This window comes from Eumetopias jubatus, unplaced genomic scaffold, assembly GCF_037043125.1.
Source record: "Eumetopias jubatus isolate StellerSeaLion01/CBP00866 unplaced genomic scaffold, mEumJub1_p1.0 scaffold_12, whole genome shotgun sequence".
Taxonomy (NCBI): Eukaryota; Metazoa; Chordata; class Mammalia; order Carnivora; family Otariidae; genus Eumetopias; species Eumetopias jubatus.
Genome location: NW_028274818.1, coordinates 85,951,296 through 85,972,704, shown reverse-complemented (window position 1 = coordinate 85,972,704; position 21,409 = coordinate 85,951,296). Strand labels below are relative to the sequence as shown.

At 37.4% G+C, this 21,409-nt stretch overlaps 1 protein-coding gene across 1 annotated transcript in view; it reads right to left on the bottom strand.

Annotated features, from left to right (window-relative positions):
• The window catches only part of LOC114198787 (phospholipid-transporting ATPase ABCA3-like), a 193,365-nt gene that overhangs the window by 48,321 nt on the left and 123,635 nt on the right, over nt 1-21,409 (bottom strand). The window contains 3 exon segments of the mRNA XM_088017066.1: nt 8,903-9,097; nt 9,346-9,471; nt 16,582-16,769. Coding sequence (XP_087873192.1) covers nt 8,903-9,097; nt 9,346-9,471; nt 16,582-16,769 — 509 coding nt within the window.

Genomic DNA, 21,409 nt, shown 5'->3' with positions numbered 1-21,409 from the left:
CCAGAAACTGACCATAATGGGATGGAGATAAATGATTTACCTGACAGAGAATTCAAAATAATGGTCATAAAGATGCTCACTGAGGTCAGGAGAGCAGTACATGAACAAAGTGAGAATTTCAACAAAGAGATAAAATATTAAAAATATAAACATAAACCACAGAGGTGAAGAATCTGATAACTGAACTGAAAATTCAACAGCAGGGATCAACATCAGACCAAATGATGTACAAGAAAGGATCAGTGAACTCAAAGACAAGCCAGTGGGAATCATCCAGAGAAGAAAAAAGAATGAAAAAGAGGGATGATAATTTAAGGGATTTATGAGATACCACCAAGTGTACCAATATTTGCACTATGGGAGTCCCAGAAAACAGAGAGAGACAGAGAAGGGGCAGAAAGTATATTCAAAGAAATAATGGCCAGCTTTTCCATGCAAGCCAGAGAGGAGATACTGTCATAATTTAAAGGAAAACTTATATCATATAGGAAAACATATATCATAATGTCTGGAGCCCTTGATGTCCTGCAAATGAAGAAGGAGGATGTGGCACCAACTTTGACTTCCAAATGGAGCAGAACATCTACAAAAGGAAAAGTGATAGCATCTATATCATAAATCTTAAGAGAACCTGAGAAGTTCCTGCTGACAGCTCTGCCAATGCTACCACTGAAAACCTGGCTGATGTCAGTGTCTTACCCTCTAGGAATACTGGCCAGCAAGCTGTGCTGAAGTTTGTTCCTGCCACTGAGAACTTTTCCCCTAAGGTCAGGAACACAACAGGGATGTCCACTCTCACCACTTTTGTTTAACATAGTACTAGAAGTCCTAGCCTCATCAACCAGAGAACAAAAAGCTATCAAAGGCATCCAAATTGGCAAAGAAGAAGGCAAACTCTCACTCTTCGATGAAGGCATGATACTCCATGTGGAAGACCCAAAAGACTCCACTCAAAAATTGCTAGATCTCATACAGGAATTCACAGTGTGTCAGGATACAAAATCAATGCACAGAAATTAGGTGCATGTCTATACACTAACAACATAACTGAAGAAAGAGAAATTAAGGAATTGATCCCATTTACAATAGCACCAAAACCATAAGATACCTAGGAATAAACCTAACCAAAGAAGTAAAGGATCTGTACTCTGAAAACTATAGAACACTTATGAAAGAAATTGAGGAAAACACAAAGAAAAGGAAAGACATTCCACGCTCATGGATTGGAAGAACAAATATTGTGAAAATGTCTATGTTGCCCAAAGCAATCTATACATTCAACGCAATTTCTATCAAAATACCATCAACATTTTTCACAGAGCTGGAACAAACAACCCTAAAATTCATATGGAGGCAGAAAAGACCCAGAATAGCCAAAGGAATGTTGAAAAAGAAAACCAAAGCTGGAGGCATTACAATTTTGGACTTCAAGCGTTATTACAAAGCTGTAATCATCAAGACAGTATGGTAATGGCATAAAAACAGACACACAGATCAATGGAACAGAATAGAGAACCCAGAAATGGACCCTCAGCTCTCTGGTTAACTAATCTTTGACAAAGCAGGAAAAAATATCCAATGGAAAAAAGACAGCCTCTTCAATAAATGTTGCTGGGAAAATTGGACAGCCACATGTAGAAGAATGAAACTGGACCACTTTCTTATACATACACTAAAATAAACTCAAAATGGATGAAAGACCTCAATGTGAGACAGGAATCCATCAAAATCCTAGAGGAAGAACACAGGCAGCAACCTCTTTGACCTCAGCCACAGCAAGTTCTTGCTAGACACGTCTTCAAAGGCAAGGGAAACAAAAGCAAAAATGAACTATTTGCACCTCATCAAGATATAAAGCTTTTGCACAGCAAAAGAAACAATCAACAAAACTAAAAGGCAACCTACAGAATGGGAGAAGGTATTTTCAAATGTCTTATCAGATAAAGGGCTAGTACCCAAAATCTATAAAGAACTTATCAAACTCAACACCCCAAAACCCAAAAAATCCAGTCAAGAAATGAGCAGAAGTCACGAATAGACATTTTTCCAAAGAAAACATACAAATGGCCAACAGACAGATGAAAAAATGCTCCACATCACAACAGGGAAATACAAATCAAAACTACAATGAAATACCACCTCACACCAGTCAGGATGGCTAAAATTAACAAGTCAGGAAACAACAGATGTTGGCAAAGATGTGGAAAAAGGGGAACTGTCTTACATGGTTGGTGGAAATGAGGCTGGTGCAGCCAGTCTGGAAAACAGAATGGAGCTTCCTCAAAAAAGTTAAAAAAAAGAGCTACCCTATGACCCAGCAATTGCACTACTAGGTATTTATCTAAAGGATACAAACATAGTGATTTGAAGGGGCACATGTACCCCAATGTTTATAGCAGCATTGTCCACAATAACTATGATGGAAAGAGCCCAGATGTCCATTGACAGATGAATGGATAAAGAAGATACACACATACATACAATGGAATATTACTCAGCCATCAAAGAGAACGAACTCTTGTCATTTGCAATGACGTGGATGGAACTAGAGGGTATTATGCTAAGTGAAATAAGTCAGTCAGAGAAAGACAAATATGATATGATTTCACTCATATGTGGACTTTAAGAAACAAAATGGATGAACATAGGGGAAGGGAAGGAAAAATAAAAAAGATGAAAGTAGAGAGGGAGACAAAACATAAGAGGCTCTTAACTATAGGAAACGGTTGCTGGAGGGGGTGGGTGGGGAGATGGGGTAACTGGGTGATAGGCATTAAGCAGGACACTTGATGGAATGAGCAAGTGATGAATCACTAAATTTTATGTCTCAAACTAATAGTACACTATATGTTAATTAAACTGAATTTAAATAAGAAAAAGAGTTAATAGTTCTTTTTAAAAAAGATTTATTTATTTATGTGTGTGTGTGTGAGACAGAGAGATATGGAGAGAATGTGGGGGGGAGGGTCAGAGGGAGAGAATCTCCAAGCATACTCCCCGTTGACTGGGGAGCCACACACAGGACTCCATCTCATAATCCATGAGATCATGACCCATGCTGAAACCAAGAATTAGATGCTCAACTGACTGAACCACCCAGGCACCCTGAAATTTAAGAGTTCTTGTGCAATTTGTCACAAGGTATTATAAGCTTAAAATAAACATAAGATATTTTATGTAAACCCCTTGGTAAACACAAAGAAAATAGCAATAGAAGTTATACACATAAAGAGAAAGGAAACCTATCAATACAAAACAACAACAACAACAAAACATAAGGGAAAACAGCAAGAGAGAAAAAGAGGGACAAAATAACTACAAAACTGACAGATAAGTTTACAAAGTGGCAATAGTAAATCCTCTATCAATAATCATTTTAAATGTAAATGGACTAAGTCCCCAATAAAAAGACACAGAGTAGCTGAATGCATAAATAACCAGAATCCAACTGTTGTTATCCACAATAAACTCATATCAGATTCAAAGACACACATAGGCTGGATGTGAAGGGATGGAAAGAGATATTCCATGCAAATGGTAACCAAAATATAGCAGGAAGGGTAATACTAATCAGACAAAGTAAACTCTAAAGCTAAAGCACTGGGTGTTATATGCAACTAATGAATTATTAAACACTACATCAAAAACTAATGATGTACTATATGTTGGCTAACTGAATATGATAAAAAAAGAGAATAGTTTCAGGAAAAAATATAAAATCTTTAAAAAAATAAAGCAAAAATTATCTCTAGAGACATGGAAGGTCATTACATAATGGTAAAAGCGTCAAATCAACAGGAATATGTAACATTTGTAAATATATATGCACCCAACATCAGAATACCTAAGTATATAAAGCTAATATTAACAGTTCCAAAGGAGGAATTAACAGCAATAGAATAATAGTAAGAGATTTCAATACCCCACCTTTAATATTGGATAGAACTTCTATATAGCAAATCAACAAAAAACAGTAGACTTGAACAACACTATAGACCAAATGGACCTAACAGACACATACAGAACTTTCCACCCAACAGCAGAAGAACATACATTCTTGTCATGTGCACAGAGAACATTCTCCAGGATAGATCCACATATTAGGTCACCAAAAAAGTCTTAATAAATTTGAGAACATTGAAATCATACCATGTATCTTTTCTGACCATAGTGGAATGAAACTAGAAATCTGTAACAACAACAAAACAGGAAAATTCACAAATATGTGGAAACTAAAAAACACACTCTTGAATAATCACTGGGTGAAAGATAAAATGAAAAGGGAATTTAAAATATATCTTTTTTTTAAAAAAAGATTTTATTTATTTGACACAGAGAGACATAGCGAGAGAGGGAACACAAGCAGGGGGAGTGGGAGAGGGAGAAGCAGGCTTCCCGCGGAGCAGGGAGCCCGATGCGGGGCTCGATCCCAGGGCGCTGGGATCATGACCCGAGCCGAAGGCAGACGCTTAACGACTGAGCCACCCAGGCACCCCAGGAATTTAAGATATATCTTGAGACTAAGGAAAATTAAAAACAACTCACCAAAACTTATAGGATACAGCAAAGCAATACTAAGAAAAACATTTAAGTAATGAACACATGTATTTAAAAAGAAAAGAGATCTCAAATAAACACCCTAACTTTATACTCCAAGGAACCAGAAGAAGTGAAATCTAAGTTTAGCAGAAGTAAAAATAATAAAGATCTGGAGAAATGAAAAAGAATAGAAAAAAATCAATGAAACTAAAAGTTACTTTTGAAACAAACAAAATTAGTAAGACTAAGAAAAAAGAGAAAAGACATAAGTAAAATCAGAAATGAAAGCAGAGATATTACAAAGGGTATTTCAGATATAACAATGATTATAAAGGACTATCAGGACCAAATATATATGAACATATTGTATAACCTAGAAAAATAGATAAATTCCTAGAAAAATACACTTGCCAAGACTGAATTAAGAAGAAATAGAAAGCCCAAAGAGACCTAATAAATAAGGAGATTAAAATAGTAATCAAAATCTTCCCAATGAAGAAAAGCCCAGGACCAGATGGCTTCATGGCTGAATTCTACCAAACATTCGAAGAGTTAGTAATAATCATTCCTAAATTTCTCTAAAAAATTCAAGAGGAAGGAACACTTCCAAACTCATTTTATGAGGCCAGCCTCACCCTGAGACCAAAGCCACAAAAAGACACTAAAAGAAAAACAAAACAAACAAACAAAAAAACTATAGGCCAATCAAAAGGAATGAGATCTTACCATTTGCAACGACGTGGATGGAACTGGAGGGTGTTATGCTGAGTGAAATAAGTCAATCAGAGAAAGACATGTATCATATGACCTCACTGATATGAGGAATTCTTAATCTCAGGAACAAACTGAGGGTTGCTGGAGTGGTCGGGGGTGGGAGGGATGGGGTGGCTGGGTGATAGACATTGGGGAAGATATGTGCTACGGTGAGGGCTGTGAATTGTGTAAGACTGTTGAATCACAGATCTGTACTTCTGAAACAAATAACACAACATATTTTAAGAAAAAGAAGAAGATAGCAGGAGAGGAAGAATGAAGGGGAGTAAGTCAGAGGGGGAGATGAACCATGAGAGATGATGGACTCTGAAAAACAAACTGAGGTTTCTAGAGGGGAGGAGGGTAGGGGGATGGGTTAGCCTGGTGATGGGTATTAAAGAGGGCACATTCTGCATGAAGCACTGGGTGTTATGAACAAACAATGAATCATGGAACACTACACCAAAACAAATTATGTAATATATGGTGATTAACATAACAATAAAAAAAGTTAAAAAAAAAACTATAGGCCAATATCTCTGATGAACATAGATGCAAAATCCTCAATAAAATACTAGCAAACCAAGTTGAACAACACATCAAAAAGATGATATATTTTGAGCAAATGAGATTTATTGCTGGTATGCAAAGTTGATTAATTTTTTATTTTTTAAAAACATTTTTAAAATTTAAATTCAATTAATTAAAATATAATGTATTAGTTTCAGAGGTACAGGTCCATGATTCATCAGTCTTATATAATACCCAATGCTCATTACATCACATGTCCTCCTTAATGTCCATCACCCAGTTACCCCATCCCTTCATCCCCCTCCCCTCCAGCAACCCTCAGTGTGTTTCCTATGATTAAGAGTCTCTGTCAAATAAATAGATAAAATCTTTAAAAAAAATTAAAAAAGAGTCTCTTATGGTTTTTCTCCCTCTCTTCCCCTATGGTCCTCTGTTTTGTTCCTTAAATTCCACATATCAGTGAGATCATTTGATAACTGTCTTTCTTTGATTGACTAATTTCTCTTAGCATAATACCCTCTAGTTCCAACCACGTTGTTGCAAATGGCAAGATTTAATTTTTTTGGATGGCTGTGTAATATTTCATTGTATATATTTATATATACCACATCTTCTTTATCCATTCATTTGCTAGGAGAGTAGCTTTCAGGTACTGTCATTACATTAAAAAAAAAGTTAGGTGAGGAGAAGACGTGTTGATTAGCTTGTCTAAAGTAACTATTATATATATATATGCCATCATGATGTACACCTTTATTATATAAAATTTTTCTTTAAAATGTTATGCAGGGGCCCCTGGGTGGCTCAGTCATTAAGCGTCTGCCTTCGGCTCAGGTCAGGATCCCAGGACCCTGGGATCAAGCCCCGCATAGGGCTCCCTGCTCAGCTGGAAGCCTGCTTCTTCTTCTCCCACTCCCCCTGCTTGTGTTCCCTCTCTCACTCTCTCTCTCTCTCTGTCAAATAAATAAAATAAATAAAAATCTTAAAAAAATAAAAAGTTATGCAACCTCACTTATAATAAGAGAAAAATTAAAACTATACCAAAGATGAAAAAAATCTACCAGACTGGCAAAAATCCAAGAGTTGATCATATACTCTGTTGTGGTTGGTTTATGGAAATAGGCATTTGCAAAAATTGCTTGTATAAACATATATGGATTTGTATAATTTGTATAAACATATATGGAAAGCACTTCAGCAAGATCCAGAAGATTGTGTGTAATATGTTCCATTTTGTGTAGTAAAATGGAAGATAGATCATTATATTTTATTGAGTATGCATAAAGTATATGTACTGCGATAAAAGTTGTTTTTTTTTTTCCTGTGGGAAGGGATGAGGGAAAGGTGGGTAGGAGAGGGAATTAGACTCACTTGTATACCTTTTTATATTGTTTTGATTTATGGTTCATTTGAATGAATACCCTCTTTTCTCAGAGAGCTCCTGTTGCTATGTATTTTAAACTTCTTATTGCTTCCCACCCATTTATATAAACATGACCTAGTTACTAGTTATTAGAAATTATGATTCTGTCTTTGTTATTTCCTAAAACTCTGGGTGTCACTCTTTTTCCTCTTTTGTTTGACAGCTGCCTTTCTTCTATGTTTTGTCCACATTCATTATTTCCCCATCCTCACCTGTCTGTATGTCAACCCACTGCTTCAGGTTTCAGTGATGTCCAGTGTACACTACTCAGGTCTATCTTGCCTGACATTTCTGTTTCATTTCCTTTTTGACATTTTCTCTTCAAGTGAATTGTGCAATAAAACTTTATCCAGATTTTCCTCCTATATCACTAATCCTCCCCATTTTTTTGTCAGTTATTCTCTCTGTCTTAGAAATGTTGATAGTCCTCAGGATTCAGCCCCTATCTCTCTTCTCATTATTATACATACTCTCAATAGATTATCTTATCTATCCAGTTTAAATTTCACTTGTACTTTGATGAATCCCAAATTTATATCTCTAAATCAATTCATGGATTCCAACTGCCTGTTGGCTGTTCTCCCATTTGGATGTGTCACAGGTATCTTACACTCAACATATCCTCTTTCAAACACACTCATCCCTGTGTTACTATATTGGTAAGTGGAACTTTCACCTATTCACTGGCTCATGATAGAAATCTGGACCATATCTTAAGATCATCTGTTTTCCTTATAAGCCACACCCAAATGGACTCCAAACCCTGTCAATTCAACTTTCTTTCTTTTTTTTTTTGCTCTTCACTTTCTTATTTATTTATTTATTTATTTATTTTTATGTTATGTTAATCACCATACATTACATCATTAGTTTTTGATGTAGTGTTCCATGATTCATTATTTGCATATAACACCCAGTGCTCCATGCAGAACGTGCCCTCCTAATACCCATAACCAGGCCAACACATCCTCCCACCCCCTCCCCTTTAGAACCTTTAGTTTGTTTTTCAGAGTCCATTGTCTCTCATGGTTCATCTCCCCCTCCAATTTCCCCCCCTTCATTCTTCCCCTCCTGCTATCATCATCATCATCATCTTCTTCTTCTTAACATATAACGTATTATTTGTTTCAGAGGTACAGATCTGTGATTCAACAGTCTTGCACAATTCACAGCGCTCACCGTAGCACATACCCTCCCCAATGTCTATCACCCAGCTGCCCCATCCCTCCCACCCCCACCACTCCAGCAACCCTCAGTTTGTTTCCTGAGATTAAGAATTCCTCATATCAATGAGGTCATACAATACATGTCTTTCTCTTCAATTTGACTTTCTTAATATCATTCACAACTACTTTCTCTAATAATTGTTTCATACCAAACTCTTAACTGTGTCATAGCAGTTTAAGTGAAATAACTGCTCTTCCTGTTTCTAGTTTGGCCCATTAAAGATACTCAGACTTTGTTTCAAACAGAAAGAATATTTGCCTTTTCCCAAACTCAATATGTTATCATGACTATTGCTGTCCCTGGATTCTGTTACTTTTGAGGAAAGAATATATATATTAGTGCTTCCAGCTTCCCTTTCATGTCCCCCACCCACTTGCCCAGTTGCCTTCTCCTTTAGGGTACCAACTCAGTGATTAGTAAGAGAAATACCTTTCTGATATTTTTAGTAATGTTAAAGCCATCAATCAACACAGCTCCTGATGTTGTGGTATCCTCTCCAGTCAATATTTTGAATGTAGTGGTTTTCCCAGCTCCATTTAATCCAAGTAATCCAAAGCACTCAGATTTCTGGACTACAAGGGAGATATGTCTTACAGCCTTTACAACTGGACACTTATAATAAACCTGAGGAAATAAGAAAAAAAAAACCCCACAGTGTACTGGAGCACTGATTATGGGCCAACTACAACCATAACCTGAAACTCCTGTAGACTGGTACCTGTGACTGTTTCACCCTTCCACTCTCAGCCTTCTATTTTACCAGATATACACAGGTCCCATAGAACTCCAATAGTTAGTTGTACTACCAATAAATTCTTGCCAGGAATTGTGGGCTACAGTTCAGGGCAATGTTGATTATTGAATGATGTTACCTTTGTAAGTTCTTTCAGAACAAGTGGGGTATTCCTTAACTTGGGAGGCAGTGTCAGGGCTCTATTTTCTTCATTTTTTATATCTTCATCCTCATAATCCTTGACTGTTTGACAGGACACTGTAGACTATTTTTAAGACAAGAATCACAAGTAAGAATATACTTTAGATATCTGGTTTAAACTGAGTGACCTTCTGAATGCTGACCCAAGGAAGTAATATCAAAGATGTCAGAAAATGTTTGCATGATTTCCAAGAGCCTTCCTACTAATTTCCTGAACTCTCATGCACAAGTTTATTCTTGACTTGCTTAGATTTGGAAATCATAGTCAAGAGCAAGTTTTTCCACAGCTGTGAGTAAGCAGTATGTTCTTGCCAATAACATGGGCACTTCATGGAAAACAAAAGCCACACTGGTACTATTAATTGCTGTCTAGTGTGATTTGTTACAAATAAAATATGTTGAAGGCACCATGAGATCCAAGTTAAAAAGAAAGAATGGATTCTTTCTTTTTTTGAAGGAAATACCCTTGATAGGCAAAGTCAGAGCTTGAAGAATAAATAAGGATTTATTGAAAGAGTGAAGGTAGGGTGGGGAAGGAAGAAAGCTACCATCAGCAGTGGGAGCTGATTGAGAGATAAGTAGGAATGAACCAACAGGACATGTTTTGTGAATAGTAATTTGTAGTGTTTGAGCACAACTTTGTTATTTTGAATTGTCTATTTTTGCAACAAGTACTCATTTAACAGTACTTCATTAAGGAGGAATGGAGCAGGAGAATATATTTAGCTCAGTAAACATGCTAGTCAGAAGAGTGAGAAGAGAGCTGCTTTAAGTGTTTTTTTCTTTTCCAGTCTAAATAAATTGGATGTATAGTAAGAGTGAACATCCTTGCCCTGCTTTCGATCTTAGGGGGAAAACATTCACTCTTTCATCATTATGTTTGCTGTAGACTATATAAGTGGATGCCACTTATCAGGTTGAAGTGTTTCCTTTCTTTTCTTGGTTAGCAGTTTTTTGAAAAATCACAAATGGATGTTGAATGCTGTCAAGTGCTTTTTCTGCAATAATTGGTATGAACATGTGGTTTTTCTTCTTGATATTATTAACATTGTGGGTAATATTAATTTTCAAATATTAAACTAGCTTTACATTCATGGAATAAACCCCACTTGTTCATGGTGTATTATTCCTCCCATATATTCTTGGGTTCTATTATGAATATTTTGTTAAGAATTTGTGTGTCTGTGTTCTTGAGGGGTATTGGTTTCTTATAAATTTCTCCATTTTTGTATTAGGGTAATGATGGTTTCACAAAATGAATTGGAAAATTTTCTCACTTCTACTTTCTGGAAGAAATAATGCAGAATTGATGCTATTTCTTCTTTAATTTTCTGGTAGAATTCATAAATGAAATTATACAGGCTTAGCATTCTCTTTTTTGGAGGTTTTATACTATGCATATGATGTCTTTAATTGAAATAAAACTATTTAGTTTATTCTTGAGTGAGTTTTGGTAGTTTGTGTCTTTCTAGGAATTGTTCTATTTCATCTAAGGTTATAAACTTGTGAGATAGATTGGATTTTAATTTCTGTGGTATCCATACTGATAATCCTTCATTTGTCCTCATATTGGTGATATGTTTCTATTTCATGATTACTCTGGCTATAGGCTTATCAATTATAATCTTTTTTTAAAATTAGTTTTTGGTTGCATTCATTTTTCTCAACTGCTTTTCTGTTTTCAATTTTATTTCCTTTATTTTTATTTACTTCTGCCTGCTCTGAGTGTATTTTGCTTCTTTTCCTTATCGAGGTGGAAGTTTCAATTATTAACCTGGGACTTTTTCTTTTTCTTTTTTTTTAGTTTCAGAGGTAGAATTTAGTGATTCATCAGTTGCATATAATACCTGGTGCTCATTACATCTAGTGCCCTCCTTAATGCCCATCACCCAATTATCCCTTCCCCCCAACCACCTCCCCTCCAGCAATCCTCAGTTTACTTCCTAGAGTTCAGCATCTCTTACGGTTTGCCTCCCTCTCAGAATGGCTAAAATTAACAACTCAGGAAACAACAGATGTTGGCAAGGATGCGGAGAAAGGGGAACCCTCTTACACTTTTGGGGGGAATGCAAACTGTTGCAGCCAGTCTGGAAGACAGTATGGAGGTTCCTCCAAAACTTAAAAATAGAGCTATCCTATGAGCCAGCAATTGCACTACTAGGTATTTATCCAAAGGATACAAACAGTGATTTGAAGGGGCAATTGCACTCCAATGTTTATAGCAACAATGTCCACAATAGCCAAAATATGAAAGGAGACCATATGTCCATCAACAGAAGAATGGATAAAGATGTGGCATATATATATACAATGAAATATCACTCAGCCATCAAAAAGAATGAAATCTTGCCATTTGCGACGATGTAGATGGAACTAGAGGGTATTATGCTAAGTGAAATAAGTCAGTCAGGAAGACAAATACCATATGATTTCATTTGTATGTGGAATTTAAGAAACAAAACAGATGAACATAGGGGAAGGGAAGGAAAAATAAAATAAGATGGGACCTTTTTTCATTAATAATATAAGCATTTAATACTTTAAATTTCCGTTAAAACATCGCTTTAGTCACATCCCACAAATTTTGATATGTTGTTTTCATTTTCATTCAATTCAAAATATTTCCTAATTTCCTTTGCAATTTTCTCTTTGATGAATGGGTTCCAGAGATGTGTGTTGCTTAATTTCCCAATGTCTACAGAGGTTTTCCCATTATATTTCTGTTATTCATTCATAGTCAAATTTCATGATGATCAGAAAACACTGCATTATTTCAATTCTTTTAAAATTGTGAATGGTGTATTTTGGGTGACGGTTCCATGTGCACTATTCTTATTATGGGGAGTGTTCTATAAATAACTAGATCTAGTTGGTAGATAGTGTCTTACAGTTCTTCAATGATTTTCTGTCTTTGTGTTCTACTGATTAGTGAGGGAGTATTTGGTAGATTATGAAAGCTGTGAATGAGCACATGCTGTTTTGCAGGGGAGACCTCTATATTTTCTTCACCTTCACCTTCACCTTCACAAGCGAAGGGAGTGTGGATTCTTTATAGAGAGGAGTGTGCCACTTCTTTAGACTCTGAGGGTTCAGGGGAATCTGGGAATTTAAGATTTTTGGGTCATTAACTCAGATGTCCCTATTCCATGTATCGGAGTCCCATTCTTTTCTAATAAGAGCTGTGATCTTGGCATAGCAGATCTGCCCTGGTTGAGAATTTGACCTTCCTGGAGCTCATAAAATCTGAAAATTGGACCTTGCTCCCAGTACTCACTTTTCTCAGCCCTTCCACTGAAGGAAACAAGAGCTCCATTATATGGGACCAAGGAAGTCCTTTCACTTTCACACTTGGCTTTCAGTCTCCTGCTAATAACTCTTGGCCTTTTATTTTATAAAGCAATGAGCTTAGCAACAGTTTCACAATTCCATTGTTCTAATGGGTGCTATTTCCCCCATATTTCCTGATTCTTTGATATACCCATCAATCAGTGCAGTCTCTTGATATATCATCCCAATTCAGCACTGGTGAAAATTTTAACAACTAGACTACTGCTTTGTGTCAGAGGAAATATGTGTTTCCTTTGCTACCAGTAACATGGACCTCGTTGAGAGCTGAGTGGGGAATGATCTAGTCCTAAAACCCCATCTTATTATATACTTTCTTAGAACTCTCTTGGAACTAACTTGCACGTAGAGTTCCCTTGGGACCAAAACCTGTGTAAAGGAGAGGAAGGAATCAGGAGTAGGCAGAGGGAGAAGTCAAGCTGTGATGAAGGTCAAATGATATCTTCATTCGACCCCATGGGGCCTTGAAGTTGTTTGAGAGGCATTGAGAACACCAAACATTTTACTCTTGTATCTGTAAGTGATTGGATGCTGGCCATCTGGTAAGAAGTGTCACCTTGGGAGACAAGAATTTTTGTAGATGAAGCAATCCATAAAGATAATGACAACCAAAGGTTGTCTGAAGATAGTACTCCCAAAAGCTAGAGGCAACAACTTCTTCATTGCAGGGGTATCTGGGCTAAGAACCATATGATCATTTCACTAGATTCAGAAAAAGCACTGACAGAGTACAACATTCATTCATAATAAAAACTCTCAACAAAGTAGAGTTATAGGGAACATACCTCAACACAATAAAGGCCATCTATGAAAAACCCACAGGTAATATCATCCTCAATGGGGGTAAAACTGAGAGCTTTCCCTGTATGGTCAAGAACAAGACAGGGATGTCCACTCTCATCACTGTTATTTAACATAGTACTGGAAGTCCTAGCTATGGCAATCAGACGACAACAACAACAACAACAACAAAAATAAGAGGTATCCAAATCAGCAAGGAAGAAGTCAAACTTCATTTCAGACAACATGATCCTCAATATAGAAAACAATGTAGAAAGACTCCACCAAAAAAAAAATTACTAGAATTGATACATGAATTTATTAAAGTTGCAGGATACAAAGTCAACATACAGAAATCTGTTATATTTTTATACACTAATAATGAAGCAGTAGAAAGAGAAATTAAGGAATCAATTTCATACAATTGCACAAAAAAACCAAGATATTTAGGAATAAACCTAACCAAAGAAGTAAAAGATCTGTACTCTGAAAACTATAAAACACTGATGAAAGAAATTGAAGATGACATAAAGAAATGGAAAGACATTCCATGCTTATGGATTAGAAGAACAAATATTGTTAAAATGTCCATTATTACCCAAAGCAATCTACACATTCAGTGTAATCCCTAGCTAAATGCTAACAGCATTTTTTGCAGAGCTAAAATTTGTATGGAACCACAAAAGACCCTGAATAGCCAAAGCAGCCTTGAAAAAGCAAAGCAAAGCTGGAGGCATCAAAATGCCATACTTCAAGTTATATTACAAAGCTGTAGTGATCCAAACAGTATGGTACTAGCACAAAAATAGATAGATCAATGGAACAGAATAGAAAATCCAGAAATGAACCCACAACTATATAGTCAGTTAATGTTTGACAAAGCAGGAAAGAATATCCAATGGGGAAAAGACAGTCTCTTCAACAAATGGTGTTGGGAAAACTGGACAGCAACATGCAAAAGAATGAAACTGGACCACTTTCTTACACAACACACAAAAATAAATTCAAAATGGATCAAAGGTCTAAATGTGAGACATTTAGAAATGTCTAGGAAACCATAAAAATCCTAGGGGAGAATACAGGCAGTAATCTCCTTGACACTGGCTGTAGCAACTTCCTTCTAGATATGTCTCCTGAGGCAAGGAAAACAAAAGCAAAAACAAACTATTAGGACCTCATCAGAATAAAAAGTTTCTGCACAGTGAAGGAAAAAATCAACAAAACTAAAAGGCAACCTATGGAATGGGAGAAGATATGAAATGAAATTAAAATGACATTTTTTTAAAGAGAGAGTGTGTGTGAGGAGGGGAGGGGCAGAGAGAGAGAGAGAGAATCTTTTAAATTTTATTTACTTATTTTAGAGAGAGAGTGTGAGCAGGGAGAGGAATAAAGGGGAAGGGAGAGGGAGGGGGAAGGAATCCCAAGCTGACTCCACACTGAGTGCGAGCCCAATGCAGGGCTTGATTCCCATGACCTGAGATCATGCCCCAAGCCAAAACCAAGAGTCAGACATTCAACCAACTGAGCCATCCAAATACCCCTGGAGAGAGAGAACCTTAAGCAATCTCCATGCTGTGCATGGAGCCCGACACAGGGCTTGATCTCAGACCTTGAGCCCAAATCAAGAGTTGGATGCTTAACTGACTGAGCCACCCAGGTGCCCCAGAAATGACATATCTGATAAGGGGTTAGTATCTCAAATATATAAGGAACTTAGAAAACTCAACACCCAAAAAATGAATGATCCAGTTAAAAAAATGGACAGAAAACATGAATAGACATTTTTCCAAAGAAGACATCTGGATGGCCAACAGACACGTGAAAGGATGCTCAACATCACTGATTATCAGGGAAACACAAATCAAAACTACAATGAGATGTTATCACATGTCAGAATGGCTAAAATCAACAACACAAGAAACAACAAGTGTTGGCGAGGATGTGGAGAAAGGTGAACCCTCTTGCACTGTTGGTGGGAATGCAAACTGGTGCAGCCACTTTGGAAAACAGTATCTTTTAATTCTCATAGATAATTGTGACTTTTTCTCATCCTAATCAAAATTCCAGGTAGTGGAAGAGGCCATATGGTCTCAAAATATTCTTCCTTGTGAAATAGTAAAGATCTGCAGGCTCAGAGAAACTTATGGCCAAGATCTAGAGCCACCCCAGAATGGCACCCAGGGACAGAATTGGGATGAATGAAACTACAAAGAGAAAGTTATAGTGGTTTCCTGCCTCAAGAAGTTCAAGTACAGACTGGAAGGGAATTCAGTAACTGAATGGAGATGTACCATTAAAATAATTTTTAAAATCCTAAGCAAAACTCTGAGATTATGTGAAATCCTGAGAGTTAACTAAAGCAATAATTAATAATCTGACTGGTAGAAGCCATGAGGCCCTACAATACTACATTATTTTTTGTTTGTTTTCTTTTTAAATATTTATTTGAGGGAGAGAGAGAGCAAGTGGGGAAGGGGCAGAGGGAGAGGAGAGAGAGAGAGAATCTCAAGCAGACTCCCTGCTGAGTGTGGAGCCTGACGTGGGGCTCGATTCCACAACCATGAGATCATGACCTGAGCTGAAATCAAGCCAGACACTTAACCAGCCTAGCCACCCAGGCACTCCACTACATAGTTCTTATTTTTAGTTATGTATTTTTATTTTTCATTACATTCAGTTAGCCATCATATAGTATATTGTAAGTTTTTGTTGTAGTGTTCAATGATTCATTAGTTGCATATATCAACCAGTGCTCATCCCAACACATGCCCTCCTTAATACCCATCACTACATAGTTTTTAAAAAGTCAATTCCATAATTACAACCAGATACATCTCAAAGACAGTATGTGCATAAGGCAGTGCTTTCTATCATAGTCAATCCAACTAAAATGAGACTTATGATACAAATTAGTTTCAGTTAGATCTTGACATAATTGTGTGGTATTTTCTTTATAAAGTAATAGAGGTAGGAATATGTAGATTCATACATTTTGGCCTAATAGTGAGCTTTCTTTGAGTTGTATCTAAAGTCTATGTTAGTTACTTACCTTCCTGCCTTTTATGAGTAGGTTGTGGACATTAGATAAAATTTTATGAGAGAGAAAGTTCTGCAGGCTCCAGGATGTAGTCTCCAGACACAAAAGGAAAAGGAGATAAAATAAGCCCAAGACAGCCAATGCAATAAAAAATTTTGCAATCCCATGTGTTCCAAAATTATAGACACTGTTCTCAACAGCTGAGGATGATAAAAGAGAGATAGCCTTACTTTAAAAACTGATACATAGTCTAAGATGACACCAAGGTAAGAAACACAGGGTCAAATGAATTTTAAATTAGATTTTACAAAGTATAGAATATGGAAAATAATTATCTTAATATTTTATTAATTTATTTTATCTTTTTATAAAAGTTCTTCTGCCAGTGATTTTTTCCTCTAGTTTTTCCTCCAGTTTTTCCCAGGACAATATTACCACACTCTCAATGAATTTTAAAGGCTGAGCCTCCATGACACAATGTTTAGTAATTCAAGAAAGCAAACAAAATGAAGGTATTTGTGGCATTATCTAACCATTATCGTAGGCCATGTCAAATAATTGAAGTCCTTTAAAGTGAGAAAAACCTTTAATCTATAAATAGGTAAAAGTTTTAAGTAGGAGAAGAATAAATGACAATAATCTTAAGGAAGAAAACAACAAATAGTTTAAATGTAAATGGACAATAGCTTATAGTTTTTGGCCTTACTACAGAGAAAATTAGCTAATACAAACAGCTAAATTCTAGATATGCAAATAGCAGACATCTCTGAGATGTGAGATAAATCACTCTCTTTTTATTCTGATAAAATAGAATTGTGTTTTCTGATTTGTGCCAATATGCAGAAATGCAGTTTGTTTTATTGTAACAAAATGCACATAAAATTTACCTTTTTAAAGTGTACAATTCAATGACACTTAATACATTCACAATGTTGTGCAACAATTACCACTACCTAGATCCATAACATTTTCATTACCCCAAGAGAAAACCCAGTATCTATGAACCAGTTATTATTAAGCCCCTCCCCCTAGCCACTGGTAACCACTAATCTATGGTCTCTATGGATTTGCCTATTTTGGACATTTTATATAAATGGAATCATACAGTAAGTGGTCTTTTGTGTCTGGCTCCTTTCACTTAGCATAATGTTTTGAAGGCTCATCCGTGTTGTGACATGTGTCTGTAATTCATTTCTCTTTATTGTTGAGTATTATTCCATTGTATGGATATACCAATTTTGTTATCCACTTATCAGAGGATGAACATCTGGATTGCTTCCACTTTTTATGGGAAAAAACTATTATGAATAATGCTGCTATGAGGATTTGTGTGCAAGTTTTTGTTTAAATATTTATTTTCGGGAGGAGTAGGAGACCTAGATTTCGTCTGGTCTCAGGAATTCAGCTGAATAGGGATCAAACCATTCTGAACACCTACGAACTCAACAGGAGATTGAAGAGGAGAGTAGCAACAACTCTCTGAACAGAGAAGCGACCACTTACTGGAAGGTAGGATGTGCGGAGAAGTGAATCCGAGACGATATTCGGGAGGATAGACGGTGGGGGAGGGGCCTCCGCCGGCCGCTTCTGGCAAGTGATAGAGCTGCCGAGCACAAAATCGGAACTGTTAGAAGTCGGCTCCGCTGAGGGACGTCGCTGCAGTGGCTAAGCAGGGGGTGCAATCCTCCCGGGACAGTGTGGTCTCAGGACCCTTGGGGTCACAGAAAGATGGGGGGTGCCTGAGTGTGCCAGAGCTCCCATGTATCGGAGCGGGGAAGCCGGCTGCAGAGACGGAGCCGAGGCGCGGGCTCTCAGCTTGGGGTTGCCATAAACTGTGATCTGTGCCCCAGTCGGGCCACTGCTCCTCCAACAGGGACCCAACAAGCGGCAGAGCCGGGGAGACTCCCCTCACTCCCCTGGGAGGAGCTGCGTGGGAGCACACCGCAGGGATCTGCTGGGTTTGGAGACTCCACCCAGGGTTGGGTGCCAGAGATAGCAATGCTCGGTCACAGGCCGGGTGAGCGCGGAGTGTGGACGGAGACCGGGGACAAGGGAGTGGCTGCTTTTCTCTGTGGGCGCACTGAGGAGCGGGGCCCCGAGTTCTCAGCTCCTCCGGGTGGAGATTGAGAGGCCACCATTTTTGCCCTGGTCCTCCAAGTCTGTAACGAGAGCTTGCAGGGAACAGAAGCTCCTGAGATCAAACCCGAGCAGCTTGCTTAGCCCAGACCTACAAGTGCGGGGCAATTCAGCCTCCGGCAAAGACATTTGGGAACCACAGCAACAGGCCCCTCCCCCAGAAGATCAGCACAAACAGCCAGCAAGCCAAGACCAAGTTTACCGATCAAGGAGAACGGGAGAACTCCAGCGCTAGGGGAATACTGCACATAGAATTCATGGCTTTTTTTTTGCCATGATTCATTAGTTCATCAAAGTTAATTTTTGTTAACTGTTTTCTTTATTTTTCTTTTTCCCCTTTTCAACCAACATCTTATCAATCTCTTTTTTAAAAAAAAACATTTTTTATTTTTCATTTTTAGAGTCATATTTTATCCCTTCATAGTAGTTACCCTTATTTTTGGCATATATATATAAGTTGTTCTCTCTTTAAAATTTTGAGATACAGTTTCTTCTAACAGATCAAAATATACCCTAAATCACTAGTGTATGGCTCTGTTCTAGTCTCCTGCCTGATCACATTCTCTCCCTTTTTTCTTTTTTTTCTTAAATCTTCTTCTTTCTTTTTTCAAACAACTTCTTATCTTATCAAGTCCTTTTATAAAATCTTTTATAATTTTCATCTTTACAGTCATCTTCTATCCCTTCATTGTATCAACCCTTATTTTGTACATATATGTCTTTCTTCCTTTAAAATTTTAGGAGGCACTTTTTTCTAACAGACCAAAATACGCCCAAAATCCAGTATGTGGCACTGATCTATGCACTAGCCTGATGATATTTGATCATATTCTGCTTTTTTTGTATTGTTCTGTTTTTGATTTTATCTTTTTTTCTTTTTTTTCTCTTTATTTTTCTTTCTTTCCCTTTCTTTTCCCCTGGTTTCAGGTCTTTTCTGATTTGTACACAGTATATTTGCTGGGGACATTGTAAACCTGTTAGCATTCTGTTCTCTCATTCATCTATTCTCCTCTGGACAAAATGACAAGACGAAAAAATCACCTCAGCAAAAAGAACAAGAGGTAGTACCGTCAGCCAGGGACCTACTCAATATGGACATTAGTACGATGTCGGACCTAGAGTTCAGAATCATGACTTTAAAGATACTAGCTGGGCTTGAAAAAAGCGTGGAAGTTATTAGAGAAACCCTTTCTGGAGAAATAAAAGAACTAAAATCTAAACAAGTTGAAATCAAAAAGGCTATTGATGAGGTGCAATCAAAAATGGGGGCACTAATTGCTAGGATAAATGAGGCAGAAGAGAGAATCAGTGATATAGAAGACCAAATGATGGAAAATAAAGAGGCTGAGAAAAAGAGAGAGAAACAACTACAGGATCACGAGGGCAGAATTTGAGAGATAAGCGATATGATAAGACGAAACAACATTAGAATAATTGGGATCCCAGAAGAAGAAGAAAGAGAGAGAGGGGCAGAAGGTATATTGGAGCAAATAATAGCAGAGAACTTCCCTAATGTGAGGAAGGAAACAGGCATCAAAATCCAGGAGGCACAGAGAACCCCTCTCAAAATCAATAAAAATAGGTCAACACCCCGACATCTAAAAGTAAAACTTACGAGTCTCAGAGACAAAGAGAAAATCCTGAAAGCAGCTCGGGAGAAGAGATATGTAACCTACAATGGTAGAAACATTAGATTGGCAACAGACCTATCCACAGAGACCTGGCAGGCCAGAAAGGATTGGCAAGATATCTTCAGAGCACTACACGAGAAAAATATGCAGCCAAGAATACTATATCCAGCTAGGCTGTCATTGAAAATAGAAGGAGAGATAAAAAGCTTCCAAAACAAACAAAAACTAAAGGAATTTGCAAACACGAAACCAGCCCTCCAAGAAATATTGAAAGGGGTCCTCTAAGCAAAAAGAGAACCTAAAAGCAGCAAAGATCAGAAACGAACACAGACAACATACAGTAACAGTCACCTTACAGGCAATACAATGGCACTAAATTCATACCTTTCAATAGTTACCCTGAATGTAAATGGGCTAAATGCCCCAATCAAAAGACACAGGCTATCAGATTGGATTAAAAAACAAGACCCATCCATATGCTGTCTGCAAGAGACTCATTTTAGACCCAAAGACACCCCCAGATTGAAAGTGAGGGGGTGGAAAACCATTTACCATGCTAATGGACACCAAAAGAAAGCTGGGGTGGCAAGCCTTATATCAGACAAACTAGATTTTAAAACAAAGACTGTAATAAGAGATGAGGAAGGACACTATATCCTACTGAAAGGGTCTATCCAACAAGAAGATCTAACAATTGTAAATATCTATGCCCTGAACATGGGAGCAGCCAATTATATAAGGCAATTAATAACAAAAGCAAAGAAACACATTGGCAACAATACAATAATAGTGGGGGACGTTAACACCCCCCTGACTGAAATGGACAGATCATCTAAGCAAAAGATCAACAAGGAAATAAAGACTTTCAATGACACACTGGACCAAATGGACTTCACAGACATATTCAGAACATTCCATCCCAAAGCAACGGAATACACATTCTTCTCTAGTGCCCATGGAACATTCTCCAGAATTGATCACATCTTAGGTCACAAATCACGTCTCAACTGGTACCAAAAGATTGGGATCATTCCCTGCATATTTTCAGACCACAATGCTTTGAAACTAGTTCT